Source organism: Podarcis melisellensis (assembly GCF_964234715.1).
Source record: "Podarcis melisellensis genome assembly, chromosome: 2".
Lineage (NCBI taxonomy): Eukaryota > Metazoa > Chordata > Lepidosauria > Squamata > Lacertidae > Podarcis > Podarcis melisellensis.
The window spans coordinates 43,867,180-43,892,307 of record NC_138529.1 but is presented as its reverse complement, the minus strand read 5'-3'; the positions used below and the strand labels follow the sequence as shown (position 1 = coordinate 43,892,307).

At 45.1% G+C, this 25,128-nt stretch overlaps 1 protein-coding gene across 1 annotated transcript in view; it reads right to left on the bottom strand.

Moving 5' to 3' along the window:
* GABRA6 (gamma-aminobutyric acid type A receptor subunit alpha6) overlaps positions 1-22,389 on the bottom strand; it is a 32,315-nt gene extending 9,926 nt beyond the window's left edge. Inside the window, exons 1-8 of the mRNA XM_081899168.1 lie at positions 22,215-22,389; positions 21,868-22,007; positions 21,261-21,328; positions 17,533-17,753; positions 17,347-17,429; positions 12,110-12,253; positions 11,207-11,359; positions 10,250-10,509 (exon numbers count right to left, since the gene is read on the bottom strand). Coding sequence (XP_081755294.1) covers positions 10,250-10,509; positions 11,207-11,359; positions 12,110-12,253; positions 17,347-17,429; positions 17,533-17,753; positions 21,261-21,328; positions 21,868-22,007; positions 22,215-22,252 — 1,107 coding nt within the window. The 5' untranslated portion in view covers positions 22,253-22,389. The remainder of the gene's footprint in view (positions 1-10,249; positions 10,510-11,206; positions 11,360-12,109; positions 12,254-17,346; positions 17,430-17,532; positions 17,754-21,260; positions 21,329-21,867; positions 22,008-22,214) is intronic.
* Between the last annotated feature and the right edge of the window lie 2,739 nt (positions 22,390-25,128).

The window sequence follows — 25,128 nt, the reverse complement described above, 5'->3', positions numbered from 1 at the left end:
CCCCTGCCCGTACGGGCCAGTCGTGTCCGACTCTAGGGTTGTGCGCCATCTCACTTAAGAGGCCGGGGGCCAGCACTGTCCGAAGACACTTCCGGGTCACGTGGCCAGCATGACAAGCTGCATCTGGTGAGCCAGCGCAGCACACAGAACGCCATTTACCTTCATGCTAGTAAGCGGTCCCTATTTATCTACTTGCACCCGGGGATGCTTTCGAACTGCTAGGTTGGCAGGCGCTGGGACCGAGCAACGGGAGCGCACCCCACCGCGGGGATTCGAACCGCTGACCTAACGATCGGCAAGTCCTAGGCGCTGAGGTTTTACCCACAGCGCCACCCGCGTCCCAAGAAGCTTCCTATATTTCACTAAATCTCTCTTCGTAGCAGCAAATCCTCTCCTTTGGTTCATGTGACTGATCAGATCAGCTTCACAGTTTTAAAAATGGAATTCCTAGTGTGATGGCATAATATGAAATGGAGCTTCCAGCTCTCAGGCCTTGAAGTCTCCATTCTCCCCCACCTTTGGTGGTTGGTTGGGAGGGTAGTGAGTTGTTTTCTGGCCTTTTTAGTGTTCATCTTTTAGTCAGGTGAATAGGATTTGTTCTTTTAATATCATTTAGGTATTGTGTTTTACTCCTGTTTTATACATCTGCAACGCATTTTATGCTGTAAGTTGCTTTGGAGCAGTCCTGCTTGTGAAAAGTGACAAACAAATTTAATAAATAGAAACAGAAAATAAGGGACTGGTTAGCCTGGGTAACTATGCATTTTGGCCGATTTGGAGGCTGCCATTTGCTGCACCTCCTCAGGCAGTATAATGTCACAACATGGCACTGATATTGGACAATGTGCGATGATAGCCCTGGAGCCTCCAGGGCGATAGGACCACAGGTCTTTGTGCTTCAGCAATTGTTACAACTGCACCTACATGGATAGCTAAAGCTGATATTACCCATATTCAGTTAAACGGAAATTGCTGCAGGTGACAAATATTACCATTAAACAGCATGAGTTCTGTGAAATTGATATCATTACAAGAACACAATCTAATCAAGCAGTCTGGAAGTTCACAAACAATGGATGGTGGGTAATATCCTTCTTGGTCTCCAGTATTTAGTAATCAGAGATATACAGGAATCCTATTTTTAATGTCGTGTAGCTAATAATCATTGATAGATTATTCCTCCACAATGGTCTCAGGTCTCATACTATTAGTGGCAATCACAGTATCTGAGTTTATATCTTGATTTATGTTGAAGATATAATTTAATTGTGCGTTGCATGAAAAAGTGTGGCCTCCTTGTGTGCACTCAGTCTGTTGGCAAACAGGTGCATTGAATGCCCTGAGCACCAGCTCTTAGAGAGGGTTAAAAGGAGAGAATCTCCCTTTACCAAATATCTGAGCAGCGACAGCCACACTTGGAGATTACAACTGGTAAAAGAGAAAGCCTCTCAATAGGTGGGTCCTATCCCATGGAAAGTCTCTCCATCAAGAGTCATCCCAACAATAAACCATGCCGGCAATAAAAGACTGACTAATAATATGAGAGACAATCACTTAAATGATATTATTGTTATTATTGCAACATTAATATCCCACAGCACTGCTAATTTATAAAACACGTGTTGATCTTCTTCTTCTTTTATCCAGGCCTGTTCCAGAATTCTATTCAAATCTCCAGTCTAAATTAATTAAAGGACAGCCTACATTCATTTTTCTCTCTCCCTCTTACCCATTATCTGCTTCTATATTTGGGAAAGAAACTTCTGCAATTTGGTCTCTTGATGCTATTAATGTCAGTAGCACTAGCAGCAGGAGATATATACAATCCTGGCAGGTAAAAAGCTTTTCCATGCGCCATTTAAAGATGCATTATCTCCCGATGTCACTGCAGTCTCATTGAAGCAACAGATCAAGATTTGCACAGACACTAGTCAACCTGATGCATCACTTGCTGGGTTTGGGTTCCTTGTTTTGCTTGTTTTTAATGAGTTGCTATGTGTATGTATACAGAGAATGTAAATACAGAATGTAAATATAGGACAAATCCAGCAATTCAAATGTAGTATATTGTCTGCTACCAGTATTACTGTGAACTGTGTGCTGCAATTCTAAGAGGACCTGAGATATTCCTTCAATGTTCTTTATTTTCACAGTTGCTCTATTTTAATATAGTCTCCTACAACTATAACACGTAGCTCAGATCGAAATCGGATTATAAGCAGAAATATCTATTGTGCAAGAATGAAATAGAAAACATTTGTTTGTTTGTTTTTGTTTTTAAAAAATCCCCGCAAACAGGGATATATATATATATATATATATGCTTTCGTAGATTTTCACGGGTACAGGAATGCAGGTTTTGGTGTCCTCGGGTGTCTTCCCGTGTAAAAGTTGGGGTGTCTATGCGACGTTTCGACGAGGTCTCACTCGTCATCTTCAGGCTGGTGCTTTCGGCTTCTTGTTACTGGAACAGAGCAGGATCTCAGTGTTTGAGTTCCTATAAATACTGTTGAGGGGGTGTGGTGTATAGCCTCCAATGTTCTGGGCAGAGAGGAAGTTCCCAGGCTAGTGTGCCTTTTCTTCTTTTGTTCCTTAATTACTTGAGGGATATCTTGAGTGATTTCTTGAGTGATATCCTGAGTACCACTTAGGTGGGTCATTAGGTGTGGATTAGTTGCTAAAGTCTTTGTGTCTTGACCTCTTGAACTTTGTGAAGAGTTTTTCTGAGAAGATGGCTGTACTGCACTTAGTTGTGCTCTGGCTTGGCTTCGTGTATAGGGGCGAGCTGTGGTTTTGTGGCCTGTGTCAGCCAGATCTGTGTAGGGATTGCAGGGGGGTGCAGCATCCGGAGGTGCCACCATGGTTTGGCTACTGGATGGTGTCTGTAATTTATCTGTGGAGAGGGTCTGGGTTTGGGTCTGGTGTGGTTGATTGGTGATGGCGTTCTGTGTGCCTCTGGATCTGGTGTCAGTTTTTGTGGGGAGGGCTAATTTCCAGATGTCTGGCAAGCGGGATGTGTCGTCATGCTTGTTCATGTTGTGAGGGTGTTTCTCTATCTCGATGGCTTCCATGATTATTCTCTTGTGGTGATGTTCCATGTTAAAGAGCAATTTGGAATCTGCAAAATTAATTTCGTGTCCTGTTTCTTTCATGTGTTGGAAAAGAGAGGAAGGTCAAGACACAAAGACTTTAGCAACTAATCCACACCTAATGACCCACCTAAGTGGTACTCAGGATATCACTCAAGAAATCACTCAAGATATCCCTCAAGTAATAAAGGAACAAAAGAAGAAAAGGCACACTAGCCTGGGAACTTCCTCTCTGCCCAGAACATTGGAGGCTATACACCACACCCCCTCAACAGTATTTATAGGAACTCAAACACTGAGATCCTGCTCTGTTCCAGTAACAAGAAGCCGAAAGCACCAGCCTGAAGATGACGAGTGAGACCTCGTCGAAACGTCGCATAGACACCCCAACTTTTACACGGGAAGACACCCGAGGACACCAAAACCTGCATATATATATATATATATATATATATAGTTCCACCTCTCCTTTTGTAATTCACTGTTCTTGATGCCAAAATGTTTAGTCCATAGAAAGTGAATATATTCTGAATTCCCAAACATTCCCTTGTTGGGGTTGTGACAGTGGTGCTTCTGGATAACACTAGAGCCACCATAAAAGCTACCTGAGCTTCGAAAGTGGGATACAAAATTAAAATAACGCCCATAAATAGACCTTGCTGTACTTGACTTACAGCATTAAGCATCAAAGGAGTTGATATTACTTGATACCCTTTTAGAAGATTTGGTTGGGGGCCCAAGCAAATATTTTGCCAATCACCACCATCACACATGGAGACTCCAATACCCTTCTGCATGCATGTTGGTCATTGTTTTTCTACATAAAACTACATAATACCACATAAAAATGTTCCAATTTGAAATGTTCCTGCTTATGTGTTCTAGCCAGCCAGCCATCCCCTTATCCAGGATACTCCATTCAACTCTCCATTTCATGGAGAGCTTCGGTTCTGAAAAGTGGCACTCAAATAATGCTAGTACTGTTAAGTTGCGCTCCATTTGTGTGCCTACAAATTCAGAAACAGAGTCCAGCACATCTCACTCCCAGATAAATGTGCACAGGATCCAGCCCTAGTCATTAAAAGAGCCATCCACTCCTGTTGTCTGGCATTGGTTCATGTTGCTTTTGTAAACCTTATTTTGCTCTTACACTGTGTACCTAATAGGCAATGTGATACCAACAAATCAAATGATATTTCAGTCATTTCTACTGAGCCCTTCTCAAATGTCATGACATTTTTTAAAAGCTATATAGCATTTTCTGAGCGTTGGCAAGCCTATTATGTGTGCTTATTCTTACAAGTGTCTATAAGGCATTGCAATGAAAAATGCAAACATTAAGGTGCTGCCTTAGGCGTACAGGCCCTGTCAACTACAGGCACTGCCAGCTATCGTCAGCTGGCAACAGAGCTGGAACCAGCTTCAGCAGGATGGCAGGCAGGCTTTATCCCTGCTTCTCGAGCTGATCTTGAACTTGGGGAGAGGGGTTATGTTGTCACCAAAAGGCAATCTTTCCAACCACACTAATTTAAAGTGTTTGTGTGTGTGTGTGTGTTTAAAATACATAGGCATATTTATAAGCAAAATGCCAGCTCTCCCTTTTGTTTGAGCACTCCTAATGACAATAATGAAGGGACGCGGGTGGCGCTGTGGGTTAAACCACAGAGCCTAGGACTTGCTGATAAGGTCGGCGGTTCGAATCCCCACGATGGGCTGAGCTCCCATTGCTCAGTCCCTGCTCCTGCCAACCTAGCAGTTCGAAAGCACATCAAAGTGCAAGTAGATACTTTCCGGCGGGAAAGTAAACAGCGTTTCCATGTGCTGCTCTGGTTTACCAGAAGCAGCTTAGTCATGCTGGCCACATGACCCGGAACCTGTATGCCTGCTCCCTTGGCCAATAAAGCGAGATGAGCGCCGCAACCCCAGAATCGGCCACGACTGGACCTAATGGTCAGGGGTCCCTTTACCATTACCTTTAATGGCAATAATAGCCCTTCAAGAAACTATGGCATCCTGCTATCTCCCTATCCTCTCCAGTCAGTTGTTACTACAATGGTACCTACGAAGTTGAATGGAATCCGTTCTGGAAATCCATTCGACTTCCAAGACATTCGGAAACCAAGGCCCAGCTTCTGATTGGCTGCAGGAAGCTCCTGCAGCCAATTGGAAGCTGTGGAAGTTGCATTGGCCGTTCTGGTTCCACAGAACATTCACAGACTGGAACATTCACTTCTGGGTTTGCGGCGTTCGGGAGCCAAAACGTTCGACTCGCAAGGCGTTCGGGATCCAAGGTACGACTCTATATGCAATGTTGATCGCACAGAGGAAGAACAGGGATGAGCACTCCTGCCCTGTCCTCTTTGGCACATTCCCAGCCATTCACAGTAGGAGGTTGGCATCAGCACTGTGTATCAGGGAGTCTGCAGGAGTTGAGCAAGCTCCCTGCTATGGACCATCACCCTCCAACTCATGGAGGGTGAATGGAAATGCAATGGAACAGGTGGAGTAAAGGTGCTCATCCCTACTTCCATATCTATATGAAGAGGAACAAATGTCTGAGTAGGGTTTCTGTCCCTCTTGATCCCATCCTAAATCCAACATTGTTATATCACACGTAGGGATGGGGGAGAGATTTGATTCAGCTTGCATTTAAAGGAGAATCTAGAAAGTTCACAAACCAAAACACAACCATCTTTCAAAATCTGCACTTTAGCAATGCACTTCTTCAGACAAGTAATATATACAAAAAAGCACATGCTAGGATCCACAACAGTGAAAATAACACACAAGTATGCATTATATTCCCCAGCTTGCAACCAACTCCAAAACACGTGCATAGAAAAACAGCATGCCAGGGAGCAATATTTAGCCTAATTTTTTTACTAACATTTTTCCAAATGCAGGTGAGGGAGATTTTGGTGGGGAAGCATTCAAACATGCAGGAAAGTCACAGTCCAGGTAAAAGCCTTATCACTGGAATGTGCTAGTTGCAGAAATCAGTGAAATAGCCTGGCTCCTGAGTGTGGTACACTGACCAGAGTTCGGCTTCCTTTGCTTTTTGTGTTCTTTAAAAATTGCCATTTAACAAGCAGTAAAAGGTAAAGGGACCTCTGACCATTTGGTCCAGTCATGACTGACTCTGGGGTTGCGGTGCTCATCTCACTTTACTGGCCGAGGGAGCCGGCGTACAGCTTCCAGGTCATGTGGCCAGCATGACTAAGCCGCTTCTGGTGAACCAGAGCAGTGCACGGAAACGCCTTTTACCTTCCCGCTGGAGCAGTACCTATTTCTCTACTTGCACTTTGACATGCTTTCAAACTACTAGGTTGGCAGGAACAGGGACCAAGCAACAGGAGCTCACCCCGTCACGGGGATTCGAACCACCGACCTTCTGATCGGCAAGCCCTAGGCTCTGTGGTTTAACCCACGTGTCCTTCCTTGGCAAGCAGAGACTCAGGTAAAGCTTTTCTTCCCACCTCAACATTGTGATGCAGTGAGTGGTGGAGGAAATGTCCCCTGCTTCTGGTTTTCTGCATCCGTAAAGACAAAGAATGTTTTGTCCATAAAAGAGATGAACACAAGGTGCAATCTAAACCCACCTCCCTTCTCCACCGCAAGCAGATATGACTAAACAATAATATCAGCGTTAGTAAAACCTACACAGCTTGATCATCAAACACATGGCTGACCTCCTACACTTCAGCAGCCTATACAGTGAATAACTGGCATGCAGGACTACCAGCAGGAGTAGAAATGAAGAGGGAAAGCAACTGGGGTAGGGAGTAGGATATATATCCTCAGCACTATCCCATTCCAAGTATAATGACTCCTCTTGGACGGAATTCATTTCTGTAGTCACGCTCCAACCCACTAGCAGTAGCTCTTAAAACACCCAAGCCTGTGTTATCCAAAGAGCAGCACCTTATTTTGGGGTGTTCTAATATCTGAAGGGGGATGTGGGTGGTGCTGTAGGTTAAAGCACAGAGCCTAGGACTTGCCGATCAGAAGGTTGGCGGTTCGAATCCCCGCGCCGGGGTAAGCTCCCGTTGCTCAGTCCCTGCTCCTGCCAACCTAGCAGTTCGAAAGCATGTCAAAGTGCAAGTAGATAAGTAGGAACCGCTCCGGTGGGAAGGTAAACGGCATTTCCATGTGCTGCTCTGGTTCGCCAAAAGAGGCTTAGTCATGCTGGCCACATGACCCGGAAGCTGTAAACCGGCTCCCTCGGCCAATGAAGCGAGATGAGTGCCACAACTCCAGAGTCGGTCATGACTGGACCTAATGATCAGGGGTCCCTTTACCTTTTTAATATCTGAAGGAGTGGAGGGTTTCCCCCATCCTTCACTTAACCTGTCCGTATGCATCTGGCTATTATCAATTCAATATAATTGACTTATGCTGTCAACTCCATAATGTGGTCAAAGCATTGAAGACTTTTTTTTCTTTCAGGGTTCCTGTACTTTGAACAGCTGTACAACTAGTAAATGTTCAACAACAGAACCTTTAATGACAGGGAAAACTTCAGCTCCTCAGTTGCTTGCCTGTCATGCAGGCGTTAATGGAACAGGAGGTACAAGTTTATTAAAGAGCATTTCTCCCTTTCCTGGTAGAGCTCCTGTACCTTAGGCACCTGCATAAAATTCAACAGATGTTTTTCAGGGCATGGAACAGTAGCAGTGTGGAAAAGTGTATCCATTAAGCATCTGCCCATCCAACATAAAATTGTTTAAAGGTCCGGAAATGCTTCCAGGAAAAATATACCAATCATAGCATAGAATAGCATCATAAACCGATATGGAGTTCAGTATGTGGTAAACAGCCCTTATGTTTACTTCACCACAGCAACCCACTTTAAAGGAAGTTACCCAAGGAAATAAATAAGGGGGGAACCCGTAACAGGTTATGTATGCCATCTTCCAGCTTCCTGGGGCCCTATCTAGTATCAACACAGAAAGCAGCCATACTAAGCCAGGCCACTGAGACAAGTGACAACTGAAGTCACAATCAACTGAAGATGCTGCAGTAAGGCATGGAAATGTGCTGTGACACAGAAAGCACTTGCATCAGCAGGAATGATTGACAGGCAGTGGCATAGCAAGGTCAGGTGGTACCAGGTGCAGGGTAAAGGTAAAGGGACCCCTGACCATTAGGTCCAGTTGTGGCCGATTCTGGGGTTACGGCACCCATCTCGCTTTATTGGCCAAGGGAGCAGGCATACAGGTTCCGGGTCATGTGGCCAGCATGACTAAGCTGCTTCTGGTAAACCAGAGCAGCACACGGAAATGCCATTTACTTTCCCGCCGGAGCGGTACCTATTTATCTACTTGCACTTTGACGTGCTTTTGAACTGCTGGGTTGGCAGGAGCAGGGACCGAGCAACGGGAGCTCACCCCGGCGCGGGGATTCAAACTGCCTACCTTCTGATCAGCAAGTCCTAGGCTCTGTGGTTTAACCCACAGTGCCACCCGCGTCCATTTTAAACTGTGATCTACTCACACTATAAAAAGACTAGCTGTGATCTACGCATTGTCATTGCCAGGAGTTGTTCAGCTTTTTGGGGGGGGAGGGTTGGCCAAAGTTGTTGAGCTTTTTTGGGGGGGGGTACAGGGTTGGGTCCTGAGTTGAGGGAGCTTCTGCTTCTCTCCTTTCCTCCACCTGCTGCTTGTTTGTTTGCCTGCCTGCCTCCTGCATGCCTCACCACCCCCACCTTGCTCCTCCCCTGTTTACAGGTAACATCAGATGGTATCACCTCAATGATAGGTGGGTTTGGCTTGCAAGAAATGACCTCATGGGTCATTTGGAAGGACTACCTGCACTCAGTGTTGTGAAGAGTGGTAAACAAATGGAATAAATAAGAAATGAATGAATGAATGAATGAGCTGTTCCCATATCCCTGATCTAGCTCATTTTTGTCTGTAGGACTTTCCCAGCCCTATTGAAAGATGCCAGAGATTAAACAAAGGACTTTCTGCATAGCTAGCATATATTTTACCATTGTGCTATTGTCCTTTCCATCTGTGTGGCAAGAATTTCTCAGGCCACCACTGTAGGGCTGGGAACCTGTGGCCCTCCAGGTATTTTTCAACTCAGGGTCCCATCAGTTCTAGGCTAAGTTCACCATCCCTACACTGCGGGCTCCCTGTTCAGTGAAGTTGACTGCAGGCTTCCTCACTCTTCTTCCTGTACCAGATCCATGTGGAGGAAACAGGGCAGAGGAGATGGCTCTGTCCCTGTGACTCTGCATACAGGTTCAGGAGCTAAATTTTCCTTGACACAGAAAGAAGTGATGGGGAAAGCTTCACCTGCTTAATTTCTCTGTGCTGGGTTGCAGATGCAAATGAGCAGGGGTGGGCAAAAAAAAGGTAGGAATCCCCGTGAGGAGACAGGAAAGAAAGTTGAGAAGTATATTGGGGCCATCTAGGGAATCTCTGAACCATGAGGGCATTGAGGAATCAAAGAGAGGAGTGGGACTTTGCCCAGAAGGGTCTCTCTCACTGCTACATCTGCCAAGCAGTTCTTAAACTGCATTTCTATCATGATGGAAACACAAGATGTTTGAAATTACCAGCGCAGCAGCTTTTCCTTCTGTGAAGTAAAGCCCTTTAATATCTCATGTGAGCTGGGCACTGCGAGATTCCAGCCATTCCATAACTTTTGCTGGGCTGCATCCAAGACAGCCAAGCGTATGGGAAGATGCCAAGTTTCTGTAAAGTCTAATCCCCCTTTTCTCTGCCCCCCCGCAATGACCCACTTAAAGAATGCCAGTTACAAACTGATCCAAGAATATATGGCGTGTGCACATCCCCTTGAAGGGTACACTGCGTTGCTTTCCATGCCAGTGACACAGAAAGCACTGGAGAAATTTGCCTGGCAATAGTTCCTGCCGTGCAAACTGGATAGGCTGAAAATTAATATTCTGATAAAATGGATATGGAATACAGTCATATATATAAATACACACACACACACACAAAATAATCCCTGCGCTTTCACTTTTAAAAGTTTGGGGAAACAACTTACTCAGCTCCTGCATTGATGATGCGATTTGATTATGCACTCTCTCCCAGACTAAGATCACTTTAATATTGTTCAATTGTTTGGCATTCACTACTTTGGCTGTCTCTTCCTATACGATGCTTATTATCAGAAATGTGAGCAATTACCGAGACTATCTCGTCCTCCGCCGGTACGGTAGCTGCTGAGAGCGCGGCTGCTAGTGCGGCCGCCCTGGCTGCCTTCTTCATTGCTCTCTGAGTCTGAAGATTGGTAAAGTAGTTGACAGCTGCAAACTCGATAAGTGCAGAGAAGACAAAGGCAAAGCACACAGCAATGAACCAATCCATGGCAGTAGCATAAGACACCTTGGGCAAAGAGTGGCGGGCGCTGATGCTCAACGTAGTCATTGTGAGGACAGTGGTGATCCCTGCAAAATAAGGGTGACAAGGAAGCTGTTAGGCCTCTGTATGTATCCTTTTTCAGGCTTCCAAGCTCTGCACACACCAACTTCTCTTTGTGTAACTGCCATGTACCCAATAAACAGATTTACAGCCTGAGCTAGAAGCCACAGCAAGTACTATTCATTTCCACTGGCAGGAGCAGAGAAGCATTCAGTGGCACTCAATTCCTAGAGCCGCAGAGCTACAGGCTTGCAATGAGATCCTATGGAAGTTCATTAGAAACCATCTCCCCAGCAAGAGTTCAGTTAGATCCATGACTACACAGAAGATTCAGTGGCACTTACCCCCAGGTAAATCCTCAACACATAGTTTTCCTCTGTCACATTCTTTAATTAAAAACAATGCTAATCTCTATCGCAGTACAATACCCTGAACGAACGAAGCAACGAGCAAATGAAGGTCATGAGAAGAAAGCATGAATACCAGCCACAGTTCTTGCTGGGACAGCTTCTTTGTTGATCCAAAACACAACTTGGGACAGGATTACAGTCATAATGCAGGGGATGTATGTCTGAATGAGATAGTAGCCTATTTTCCTTTGCAGATGAAAATAGAGTACCTGAAGTGAATACTCGCCTATGAGAAACACACAAAGCAATGAAAAATGGTGGATAAATGGAATGATGCAGAGTGGTTTCGGGCAGAATGATAATACCAGCATACCAAAAACTGTCCTAGCTGGAACAGATTCCTTATTAATCCAGAAAGACACCTGAGAGAGGATGACTGTCATGATGCAGGGAGTATATATCTGAATCATGAAGTAGCCCATCTTCCTTTGTAAGTGGAAATAAACAGTCATTATTACGTATTCACCTGTTAGGAAACAAGTATATCAGCATTATCTTTGTCCATGTATTAGAGAATCTTGGAATGTCTTAAATAAACACATAGGGAGGGCTGTGTGTATTCATCATTAAAAAATAATAATTCTGTTATCAGGAAAAGCTGCATTTGCAAACATATTCTACCCTTTTGCATTTTCCCCATATTTTTCAATGAATTCTGGTTTTACTTTATATTAGGGAGGCCTTGTCCACGTCCCTTTGAAATGCTAGGCTTCTCAGATTTCAACAGACATTGTCCACAAATTTCCAGGCATAACTTCACAACCATATGGACTAAACAATTTTTTTTGGGGGGGGGTAATGAAAGAGAGCACAGGAAGCTGAATTTTACACCCAAGACAACATCTTGTATTTCCCAAGTGTTCCTGCTGTATATAAACCTTGCAAATAAAATGGTATTTTAGCTTGTTTTGCCTAGGAAGCTTTGAGGCAAAGTGTGAATTCATTGTCCCATAACACACCCGCTTCCTTGCCTTTGCACATCAGCCTATAACCGCCTTCTGCATGGCAGAAAAGAGATGTGGCCTGGAACTGGGAGGAGCAATCAGAACTCCCAGCAATAGATACATTTATTTATTCTCCAAAGGACTAGCAGTTGGAGCAAGCGGGCCATTGGACACATAGACAAATCACACTGTGAGCGTGTAAAAAGTACCATGTTGAAAATCTCAGTGGTCATATTCTAATGTTGACACCCTGCATGCAGGTGTGATCTTACCTGTATTGGATTTTATCGTTTCACTAGAGACTGTTTGCCCTATAAGATCATACTGGAGAAGACTGGAAGATTCTTGTGGAATTTCCACCGAATACAATGGTCCTTTTTTCCAGGTGTAAATAATCTCACTTTTAGGATAGGCATCTGAGTCAGGCAGGGAGAGAGAAAGAGAGAGAGGAGGGGGTTGTCACGTGCTAATTATACTTAACTCCTAGTGCAAAAATAAGCAGCAAATCTCTTCTTCGGTAGACGCTGCTGCTGAAGCACACAGTGTGGTGTGATCTATGTTCTATGCACTGTTCCCATTGCTGTTATTGAACCATCACATGCTCTAGTTCAGAATGGCCAGAGAATATTGTACTTTGGCTTCTGGAGACTCCCTGTTTGGGCTAGAGGGTCTGAGTATTGAAAATGCAAGGAGAGGTATTTCAAACTCTCCTGGTTAAAGAGACTCAGGGATTTGCTCCAGGCTTATCTCACAGTCTAGATTTAAGGGGGAAATGGACACCCCCATATTTCATTTGCTGAAGGAAAAGCCAACAAGGCAAACGTTTCCTGCTTCTCCAGCACGACTCTTTAGTTTCCGTGCAACTTTCACACTTGTGGACAGAAGGTCCTAAAAGCTGGGAAACGCAAAGGGTACAATGCAGGTCCTGGCACAATGCAGCCACTGGCAGAGGAAGAGGAGTGCAAGGGGAGTGCACCGCCCCTGGCAGCGCGATCCCCAGGGTGCCATCAGGGCTGCTCCCCCACCCGCACTGGGCGCCCTGCCCCCGCAGGTGGTGCGTCACACTCCTGAGACGTGCGCCAGCCATGCCCCCGCCTCCTCTCTGCCCCCGGTGCCAGAGCATGAAGCTCTGCCACTGAATGCACCTCTCCAAGCCTCTCTGTCTGGCTCCTGGCACTTTGCCCAGGCCACACCCCTCACTGACCCTGTTTTGCACCCTGAGTGTTTTTGCCAGGCTGAAATCTGCCCATGAACTCAGTTACTGCCTCTTGTTTGCCTGGATGGGGGATGCATGAGGGTATGTGAGTGGGTGTAGAAACTAGCCTATTCTACAAAGGTAAAATTTACATTAATTGTTCTGCCCACTTCTGCCGCTGGCCTCACTGCCGTTGGCAGCTTGCCCAGAATGCAGTACGTAGTCCTCAGGCTGAAAAAGGTTCCCCTTCCTGGCACAGCATAAAATTTAAACGCACACCAGATTAGCACAGCAGCCAGTCACAACAGCATTATTATTCCCCCATCACGGTTTTATTTATTTATAATATTTCTCTTACCCGCTCTTCATTACCAGAGCAATCCCATTACCATCACATTGACATTAAAATCACGTACACGTTTAAACAACAACAGGCAGGAAAATATCCAAATTAGCACGCAACCAGCAATGTAAAATAGCAACGCAAAAAAGGCATTCAGCTGATGCCAAAAACTCATCAGAATCAGCACCAACCACTTATGGGAAGGGAGGGAAGTCTAGAAATGGTTTGGTGAGTTTCCTTCATAGATCTTAACTCATAGGCAGGCCTATAGAATGAAGACTCTCTGTCTTCAGTCACTGCAAGCAGCTTGAACTTTGCTCAGCAGCATGTGAAAAACATCCATGGAGCTCTTTCAAGACTGGTGCAATATGTTCATGGTGGCAATCCTAGCCATGGCTTTTCCAAAGTAACTTCAAAGGCAGCCTGACATATCACATTAATCCAGTCTTGAGGTTACCAGCACATGGATCATTCTGGCCAGACTATCCAGGAAAAGCCACAGTTGCCTTACCAGCCAATGCCAGCAAAATGTGTTTCTCTCCATAGAGACCACTTGTGCCTCCAATGACAGTGATGGCTCTCAGAGCATCCCCCGGAATATGTGTCTGTTCCTTCAGAGGAAGTGCAGCTCTGTGCAAAACAGGTAACTTGCCCAGTTTCTGGGCCTGGGAACCAGCCACCAGCCAAGTCTCCATTTTATTGGGAACCTGTCTCAATGTTGGTGTCCATTTCAGCCTATGGGCAATCAATTTTATTCTCAAGGTACCTCAGAAACTTGTCACAGCAGCTTTCTAAGGGTTCTAAAATCATATTAACAGGAATCAATCTTTTAAAATTCCCCTATGGTGGAGTATTTTAATTTCAACGTCAGCTGGCAGGGGTTTTTGTGTTGTTGTTGTTTCTTTTGTTACAACTGCAAATACAAAATTGCAAGAAAGAAAAATTCCCATACCACTCAGAACAACTCTGCCACATGGCTATCTGAGGATGCAACAGAGATCCTTCTTTGCCACCTTCACCACCATGTGGTAGGAAAAATCGTGTGCTCTAGCAAACTTTGTGTCATCTTCCTGCTGAGATTTGCTCTACTTGCATTCCAGCCATTGTCCAAATTGCTTCATGTTCCCAAGCCGCCTTGAAAATAAGGGAGAAGATGGGACTCCGTACCACTAGAGAGGGCGCGTAGGAGTGGTCACATTGATTACCTGCTTCACCACACCATTCCACAGCAACAATAGGGCTCAATAAGATCACCGCCTCTGTCACAAAATCCCTACGAGTATTCAGGAATCCATCAAATTCCATTAGTCTCTGGGAGTGGACCATCTTCATGTGTCCCCAATCCCTGCAGTGGAAACTGATGCCATCAGACGAAACCTCACCAAGGAATGGTCTGACCATGACAGTGGATTAACTTTCCTGTACACCATTTAGACATGACTGCTGTTAAGTGGAAAACAGATACAGTGGAACCTTGGTTCTCGAACTTTATCTGTTCCGGGAGTCCATTCGACTCCTGAAACTGTTCGAAAACCAAGGTGCGGCTTCTGATTGGCTGCAGGAGCTTCCTGCACTCAAGCAGAAGCCACGTCAGATGTTCAGGTTCTGAAAAACATTCAAAAACCGGAACACTTACTTCCAGATTTTCAGCATTCGGGAGCTAAAATGTATGAGTTCCAAGGCGTTTGACAACCAAAGTAAGACTGTAAAGAAAAAGAAACTACAAGCCCCCTGCTCCAGACTATCCTCTTTAAGTTCTGGTGCAAATACCAAATCAAGGGCATGCACTGCAGCATGCTCCTTGGCGGCTATGGTAGCCGTGAAGTCCTGAGTTGGGGTGGGCAAGGCACCAGCAGCACCCCTATTTTGCCTCCCGGGCCCACACTAGATGCAATCCCTTGAATTCTACACAGGAGTGGAACTGTCTGGTGAGTGAGACAGAATCCTTATGGACCACAGTGACATCCTCCTTGCCCTGCTGTTTACCAAAGTACTCAGGTAGATAAAACTGCACCAGGCCAAGTCCACCCAGGTCTTGGTAATACACACCAGCTTAGCTCCCTCATCTATGACCAAATTGTGAGTGACAGATATTTTCTTAAAGACCAACTTGGCATTAAGTAACCATACCAGAGTGGCTGAAAGGGCAACCTAGGTCTTGGTGGATGGAGAAAAGACTCAAAAAGGGCACAGCTATCAACTATCTCACTCCCCCTGCTCCTCACTTTTGTTGTATATGGTCACTGTGCTTATCTTCCATATATTTATTCTTTACACAGAACTATTCTTCTACCTCTTGCATTTCATGGGCACCTGGCCCCAGTGGGTTAGTTCCGAATGAAATTGGTTGAACAGAGATCCCAATGAAATCAATCCAACAAGTTAGTCATGACTTAAGTCCCATTGATTTCAATGGGACCAACTTAGCAACTAACTAAGCACTGATCCAAGCCTATGTTTTATATATTTTTCTCTATAGGGTGGGTGGTGGATGAATGGACAGCTGTCTGCCAATTGAGACCAACAGTTTATGCATTTGATAAGATGAGTTCTAGTCTACAATAGCTTACTCCATAATAAATCTATTAGTCTATAAAGTGCCAAAAGACACTGTCGTTTTTGTTGCAGCAGGCTAATGCCATCCCTGTGTTCTAATTTTCAAAGTAGATGAAACTTCAGGAAGTATTATACTGCAATTCCAACAAGACAAATTCACCTCCCTCAGTAAATCATTAATTGTAACTATTCCTATCATGCATGATAACTAAGCAATAGTGATGATATCCAGGTTTATGCAGAAACCACTGAAGCATCTCTCCAACCCAAAAATGTTGCCCATACGTTTTAACCTGTGGCTGAAAGAAAGGAAGCCATGGTATCCTTCACAGAGCATCTTGAAGCCTCATTCATCATGTCCTTCCACACCAGCAGGTGAGAACTTCCATATTCCTACTAGACTAGGCGACAGATATCACTTCCCTTGCCAAAGAACTGGAGAGGGAGATGTGAAACTAAGAATTAAATTCAGGAAAGATCCTTTATTTTTCCATCAACTTAGGCAAAGCACCCTGAAGCGAGACTCAAGGCAAACTTGTTTTCACATCCTAAATCAAATTCCATGAGACAGCTTTTCTAAACTTGAGATCTGAAACATGGCATATTTCATCCCCAGCTTCCAATTACAAGGCTTCACACAAGCTTTGATAGGTAAGTTCAGTGCACAATGGCCAAGTTTCTCTTCCACTGTTAACTCGTCCTTGTGCAGCAGACTACAACTCCATTTCCCCTTACCATTGGCCATGCTGGCTGGGGCTGATGGGAGTTGAACAACAACATAGGTTCTACGCCTATGAGTCCTTATCTTAAAGCCTACTGACCCAAGCAGGTATCAATTCTTGAGGATAACCAAGTTTTACCAAGTGATTTTCTCTAAAAGGTTTACAGCAATGACTAAAATTGCACTCCTGGTTGTAACTTAAGATTGGAATAAGCATTTCATTCTCCTCAGCCCCTTAAATATAAAATGCTTCTTAAAGGAATAAATAAGGAAAGTGGCTGTGGGGATCAGTGTCAATTCTGATGCACCCCAGACTTACAACCACAGACACTGAAAACTTATGACTATTACCTATTATTAATTATTATTATTATTATTATTATTATTATTATTATTATTATTATCACTGCACCAATCATTACAAGTTACTACCAAGGCCATGTTCAGCTGAGGTAGCAAAGCACAGTCCAGGAACTCTGTAAGAAAACATTGCTTTGAGCAGCCGACCTGGTTGCCTAGCCTAGAAGATCCTACTGCAGCAAATTATTTCATTAAGGGCCCATTTTTAAGAAACTAGCATTATAAGAGATTGTGTTAAAGACCCTTTTTCAAGAAACAGTATATCAAGAGGCAGTATATTATGTTGCCTAAAACTTTGCTTCTACTGAAAGATAGGAACTATTTGCATACTTACAGCTCCCAAACTTCAGGGGACAAGCATGTCCATCCATAGGGAAGTTTACCAGACGCATAGGACAGTCAGCATTAATGGTAAGTCTACAAAGGAGAGCAGAATTGAGCTGAGTTAAATCACCAGCAGATTAGGGGGGTGGAAATACATGTCAGAACAAAAGTACATGCCATTAGAGTGCCTACTTACCTCATGGTATAGAGGATGGTACCGTTCTGCATTATCCTGAAAAGTTTGTTTGGAGTTGTCATATTATGAGCAATTGACTTCTTCCCGTTTCTAAAAAAGGTGTCTGGTGTCCATATTTTACTGACCATTAAATTGTTCAATCTCAGAATTTCAGTGGGCCCACCAAATTTCAACCTCTCATCAATCCACATTTGCCGAAAGAAAACATCCATGGTATATTCCTATTGAGAAAACAAGTGAGCTGAAGATCAGGACCCAGCCTCTCTAGTAACAATATATGGTTACTTAGTGGGAAGGCTTACATGCACATGTTAACCACACTCCATTCACTACTTAATCACTTTAATCCTATTATCCTTAAGTAATTCCTTAAAAAGGAGCCAGCCTATGAAAGGAAAACATATCCTATTTCATGATAAATTGTCCCAAATTAATCAGTGAATAATGGATAATTTGCTATCACAAAAACAGATATCTTGATATGTATTCATAAAACAGAATGTAATTCCGGAAACTAATGCCTTAGAACAGATATGTGGTATTGATTTAGGGTGACATTTCTTTTTATTTTTTAGCAGAGGTTTGGATTTAACTGGGTTGTGGTTGGGTAAAAGCTTTCCTGGAGTGAGAGCCAAGGGAGTGGGTGGAAAGGGATTTAGTGGATTTTTATAGATTTGTTTTTGAACTAACGTATAAGAAGAGGAAGAGATTCAGGAGGTTTGAAGTATAAGCAAGACAGTCAACACTACAAATGGTGCCCCTCTGCTTGCTGTGCTATTCAAACATCAGTTCCTGCCTTCTTCTATCCCCTCTCTTCACACTGATAGTACTTCCTGAACCAGGTCCCTTCCCCCTGCAGGCAGTTGCAGGAGCAAGAGTTCCATGTTCACTGTAGATGAGTAGTGGGAAATCTCTAACAAGGGGGCCTAACCCAGCCCACCAAGCTTCCCCATCCAACCCCCAACCCAAACACACCAGACACCTATAGAAATCCAATATAATGAAGAACTTGGAAGGGAGATTGGAGCCTTCAGGACAGAACACTGTGTTTTATTATTCTGGTAACGGTGCAACTTATAACCTAACTTTTGTCCTCTTGGAAACACCAGGGCTGTTGGATCATAAAGATTTTGCCTTCAAAACCCCAGTTCACATAAATAAAAATCCTAGTTTTTGGCTGCTTCTCATTCAAATTCAGGAATGCCAGAGCAAGTTGCCAGCAGGCACTGACGTACTCACTAGCTGATTTCAGACACAACACTCAAGTATGATTTAACCTAACGTGAACAAGCCAAACAACAAACAACATCAACTCCATTCTCCTCTGGTACAGCCACAGTTTAGTCTAACGTCCAAACCTGGACAAACACTGTTTAGTCTTAACTATGGTTTACTGAAAGCCAGCTTTAAACCATGGTTTCTGATCCTGGTTTATTTCTTTAAACTATAATTAACAGTAACCACAGTTTGAAGTTTGGAAATTATGCTAAATTGCTCCAGATATCCTCTTCAAAGCCACACCAGAAGAGGTGAGAGGAGCAGCCAAGCCCAAAGGTTGTTCGCATGACGCTTAACCAAGTTTAGCATTAGGTCTGAATACACCACTCCATGTTCCCTGTGAACATCAGACTGCACTTCTAAGTAAATAAACTGGTTATAGAAAGCTTCACTTCTGTTTTTCCCCTATAACATATCGCTGCTCATCAAAAGCCTCACCAACTTTTATGGCATTATACGGTATATTGTTTTTATTTTTTAACAATCATTTATGCCACCCAGATTGTACCTCGTATTTCTCTTCTCTTCTCAGCGCATTGTGATGCATTTTGTAAGAACTTTAAAAAATCCTTGGTAGGTAGAATGGACAGACAAAACCAGGATTGAGGTTGGAAGCACCTTATTTTACCAACCAGCCTTTCGCCTATACAGTGGTACCTCAGGTTACATACGCTTCAGGTTACAGGCTCCACTAACCCAGAAATAGTACCTCAGGTTAAGAACTTTGCTTCAGGATGAGAACAGAAATTGTGCTCTGGCGGCGCGGCGGCAGCAGGAGGCCCCATCAGCTAAAGTGGTGCTTCAGGTTAAGAACAGTTTCAGGTTAAGAACGGACCTCCGGAACGAATTAAGTACTTAACCCGAGGTACCACTGTATATTCAACAATAAGTCTCAATGATGCCAGGGCGAACCACAAGCATGACTGCAGCCTTTGGATCATTGATTGTTCAGACATAATAAAGAACATTCTAAGAAGATTCTAGATGCATACACACTACTGAGTTTGTAGCACAAAAATGTAGCTCCCCCCACAATTTGGAATAGTTCTTGCTTGTCTTGAACATGCTGCTTTCAATTTAGATCCTAGATCCTGCCATCCAAGGGTGGGTGTGGTTACTTAATACATGTTTGAAAATCATTGATTAAGTTGTCCATGTATTGTCCTCCCTGCACATGCCCCGGGTGAATGAAGAAGGAAGTAGGGATTGCAATCTTGGTATACACACACACACAATGCCCTTGGGAAGGTGTGTATGTGAGGTTCCATTGCCAGGAACCACCTATATCTGTTTTCAAATGGATACACTGTTGGTAATGCAGAATCGCTCTGCAACGAGCTTCCATTTTGGGAACAAATAATGCTTCTCAGGGGCAAAAAAAATATGCAGCAGATCTAGACTGTGTGTGGACTACAGTGGTATCTCGGTTTACAAACTTAATCCATTCCGGAAGTCTGTTTTTAAACCGACACCATTCTTAAACCGAGGCGCGCTTTCCCTAATGAGGCCTCCTGCCACCGGTGCCCTTCCACCATTCGGATTCCGTTCTTAGACCGAGGTAAAGTTCACAAACGGGGACACTACTTTCGGTTTTGTGGAGTTCATAATCTGAATCGTTCATTAACAGGGCTGTTTGTAAACTGAGGTACCACTGTACATGCAAAAAGCAAGCACAAGGTCTCCATTGATTCTAGAATAAAATGTCATGTGTGCATAGCCAGACTCCAGAATGTCAGGGATCCTAATAATAGTAGGAGGAAGTTTACAGCATCTATCAAGGGCAAGCACACAACATACTGATGAGCCCACCCCAGGTTCCATAAATGAGTGCCTGTTGCCATCTGCTCTTTCACCGAGCAAAAGGAGCACTCCCTGCCTGACGTGCATTTGGCGAAGTTTACTTCCCCTGCTCCGAGCTCTGCTGTGTATAATTCTCCGCATTGTGGTGCAAGCGGCCGCAATCTTCTTATAGCTCTGATGCCCTCTTAACCAACAAACCCTGCTTTCCACCCAGGAAGGCCAGAGAGCAGTGGGGGGGAGTGAACCCAGACATTTGCATTATGATCTAAATATTTGATTTGCAAGTGTGCTTGAACACACGCACACACAGCTCTCCTCCCCTCCAAAAAAAAAAAAAAGATGCAAGCTAAAACTGCCCCGCCTGGCCCATCGCAGTCGTGCAAAACCGTTTCTCTGTGCAGCCCCAACGGGAAATGCACGGCCGGGTCCCTGCAAGGGAGAGATTGTCAAGAAGATTAAAGCGAGTAATCTGCTCTAATGACAGTCCACTCAGATGCCACCGTAATGAATCCTAGAAAACAGGGGCAGAGCAAGCTCCCTTGCAGCCGAAGGGCTTGAGAGGCAGAGAGGGAGAGGGGGGGCGATCTCCTTTGACACTAAGGCTCCTCTCACAGTTAGGGGGGGTGAGTTGCTGGTGGGGGGTGTCTTACCATTTCCACATCTGACACAGGACCAAAGCTGGTCACGTAGATGTCTGTCTTGACTTCCGTCACGGCTCCTGGGAAGCGGTTCCAGGGGGCGAAAGTTTGCGTGCGCACCGTCGAGGGGAGGAAGGAGAGAGTTCAGTGAGATGGGTGGCATTTATTCTTAAGGTGCTTCCCCCTCCCCCTCCACCAAGGGAGGAAACAACTTGTTTGCACGTAGTTAGCAAAAAAAAATAGGGTTTGTTTGGCTTCCCCAGATGCCCAAACAGGACTTTCTTAGAAGGGGTGTCTTGGCGATGCGATCCTGGGAGGGAGGTGGACGGGGTTGGTCTTCCCTCAGTGAAATCTCCCCCCAAGACGCCCCCACCCCACAACGGCCCTAAGGTAAGGAGCAAGCCGGGTTTTTTCCCCGCTTGTAGCGCGATCCCAGCGGCGCATACTCGGAAATCCAAGTCCCACAACCCAAACGCCGCGGTGTCCGATGGGGCTCCCTTGAAGGGACGTGTAGGGTCGTAGCCCGCCTTGCAGGCAACTGTGGCTCGCAGGCTGCGGCTCAACAGGAGAGGTCAAACGCCGTGGGGAAAGAGGGAAGGTGCACAAAACAAGTAAGGACCTGGGCTGCCCCTGCCGCCGAACCCGGGTCGCAGCCGGTTGTCGTAGCCGTCCAGGAGCTTGTCCAGGATTCGGGAGATGTTCTCCGAGTAGAGGTCGCCCTCGTCGGCGGCGGGGTCGTCCGCCAGCACCTTGTGGAGGCTGCAGGGGCAAGCACAGAGCCCCGCCGTCACCCACAGGCTCCCTTCTTGCCCCAAACCAACTCCCACCACACCCCTACGCTCCCCCCAAAAAGTTGCTTCACTTTGGATCAACAGCAAAGCAGCCCTCCCGGCCATTTGCTGTCCCAAGGTGTAGACGAGCAAGGCTGGCCCCAACTTCTTCTGCGCCCAAGTTTGCTTTACTTACCACGCAGTGAAGCAAATCCAAGGAAGCCACCAAGCCATGCCTGCGTTCTGCCCAGGAGCTGGATGCCAACCTGGTCAACTGTAGCAAATCTGAGTAGGACCCATCTTCCTTCTTCAGTTTTGTCCTCCCACTCGGCGTTTTCCTTACTACCAGTAGTATACCCGTAGACCTAATGCTCTAGAGGAGTGTGGATGGGCAGATGGACTTGGGCTGGTTCCCCCCCCCCCTCCTCTCCCTGCCAGCCCCGCCTTCCAGGGGCTCCTCTTCGCCCTCTGTGTGTGTGTGTGTGTGTGTGGTCGGTCCCTGATATTCCCCCACCGTCGTTCAGGCTCATCTGAGTGCTTCAGTTGTGGAATTACAGTATGAAGGGACGGTGCCCGGTCGGAGAGCAGTGACAATAATCGAATAAGGCATTAGGGGAGATTAAAAGGAAGAAATCCACTGCTAGTTTTGGCATGGAATTAGCAGGGACCTGTTAGGAAATCTGGAAAAGCACTGGCATCTTGCTGATAGAGATTATGTTGGAAATGGCCTCAGCTTTTATTATTTTTACGGTTCACAGAGATATTATTATGCAGCCTACGCATCATTAGAACCCTCCCGCCCCACCTTTTTTTTTGGGGGGGGGGGGTCCTGTAAAATTCAATTAACCAGTTTGCTCTTTTCTGCCCTTTATGACCAGGCCTTGAACGCCTCAACTAAATTTGTTAACATTTCCCTCAATAGTGCAGGCATGCTCTCAAACACATATGCATCGATTTTTGAAAGGAAGAAAGAAAAATCTCATCTCTTCTGCCTGGCCTCCACCTGGGCCTAACATCATGTCATCCTGTTCTCTGTTGCCAATGCTGCTTTGTCGTGACTTGCAATTTGGTGTGTTAAAGGGTAAGAAACACTGCCAGCTCAATCCATAACCCAGTGAAACTGAAGTGAGGTGATTTTTAAGCTGAAGGGAGCAAATTGTTTGGAATCCAAGCACTTCAATTAAACCGGACTGTGAAAAAAAGGTTATTGTCCATTATATTTCTGGAAAGAATCAGTTGGTTAACTGGTGGCAACAAAGGTCGTAAATTAACTACTACTTGGACGTTGATATTACACTCACTTGGGATATTGCCAAGTTGGAAAAGGTTCAGAAAAGGGCAACTAAAATGACCAAGGGGCTTGAGAAAAGGTTGCAGTGTTCAGGATTTTTTAGGAAAAGCAAGTAAGAGGTGACACGATAGAGTTTATAAAATTATGCATGGAATGGTACCAAATAAACACAATTGCTTTAAATAAATAAATACCTTTAAAAAAAAACCAATCACTTAATTCCCTATGAACATATAAGATCCCAATGTCTTTCATACTTTAGCACCCTAATGTACCTGGTTGTGCATCCAACCAAGTGTGGAGTAGTGATCAAACTGTGGGGCTGGAACTGAGGAGCTCCAGGTTCAAATCCTAACTCAGCCATAAAGCTCATGTTGGGTCAGTCACTGTCTCCCAAGCTCATCTACTTCTCAAAGCTGTTGTGAAGGAGGGAAACCATGTCCCCTATGTTGAGCTTCTTATGAAAGGCACAATATGAGTTTTTTCTAAAAAAAAACATGGACCTAGTACCCTATGAGAAGGCGATGGGAGAGTTTAAGACTGCCATCACCACACAATGTCTAGTTATTTTTAGGACCCACCATCATCAAGAACAGATGGTATGCTTTCAGCTTGGGATGCCTCTCCCATACATATCCCTGTATATGCGGGCCAGTACAACTTGTGACACCAAGCACTGAACCCGGGGACTGACCCCATCTCCACATGTGCCAGCTGCCTAAGACTGGAAAAACAGGAAGTTGGACAAGTGCCTGACACTCCGCAGACCTGGACTCCACAGCCTCTCACAGTCATTCTGTTTACACAATGACCACTCCCCACATCAAATGGGGGGTGCCTTTTGCGTGGTTGCACACAGCCCCCCGCCCCCGGATCCCAGTGTGGCTCCTGGTAGTTTGGGGTGGCTTCATCCTCCCCAGGCTGGATACCTGGAGGTCTCCACCTACCTCAGCCAATCGCCCAATCCCGCCTGGGAAGGCGTTGCCAGGGGATCAGCCAGGTAAGGGAAGGGACCACCCTGCCCACACAACAGAAGGTGAATCTTACCTGCAAAGCATCAATTGGCTCCAGAGCTTCTCCCACCCTGCCTTCCCTCAGTTAAGTCTTCTTTTGCAGGTTAACTTATTTTCCACAGGTACTCAGGTGCTGCTACATCAGGGTCGCTGTTGAAGGGCTGGAAAGGAATTTTCCTGCATTGGCAGGTTTTGCCTTTCCCGTAGCAAAATGTCACAACTTTGGCAGTTTCAGGCCTTGGGCGGAATCCTTTAGTCTACCTTCCTAAAAGGGGGGCATGAAGCAGTGACCCATGCTGAGAGGTTGTCATTGTTCTCCCCTGCGACAGCAGCAAAACAGGGGGCAGGCTCACTGTTTGAACATATGTTCTCCAGAGCCAGCCCAATCCCCACACATTCTAGATAACCCTGATGTCTCCCGGATCCCTGGCTGGGGACTGGGAAGGATATATGCCCAGTGCCTGAGCCAAGGTCTCCCTACATCTGAAACTTAATAAAGTTGTGGCCAATTTTAATCCCATAGCACATTGTCTTGAGTCATTATTCCCTCAGGGTCGCCTGGGGTTGGGGGGACTCCTCCTGTCCACACAATAGAACCTCAGTGAAGCATCCAACCAAAGGATTTCCACAACCACAAATCAATATAGATGCTATATTAGAAAACAAACAAAAAGAGATTCTAAATATTGAAATGCATGTAGCACAAAAATGTGCTCTTAAAGTCACACAGAAGTGGGGAAATGTTTTAAAAAAACAAACACAGATGGATACATACAGAGAGTTTAGTTGCACCCAAGAATGGTTTG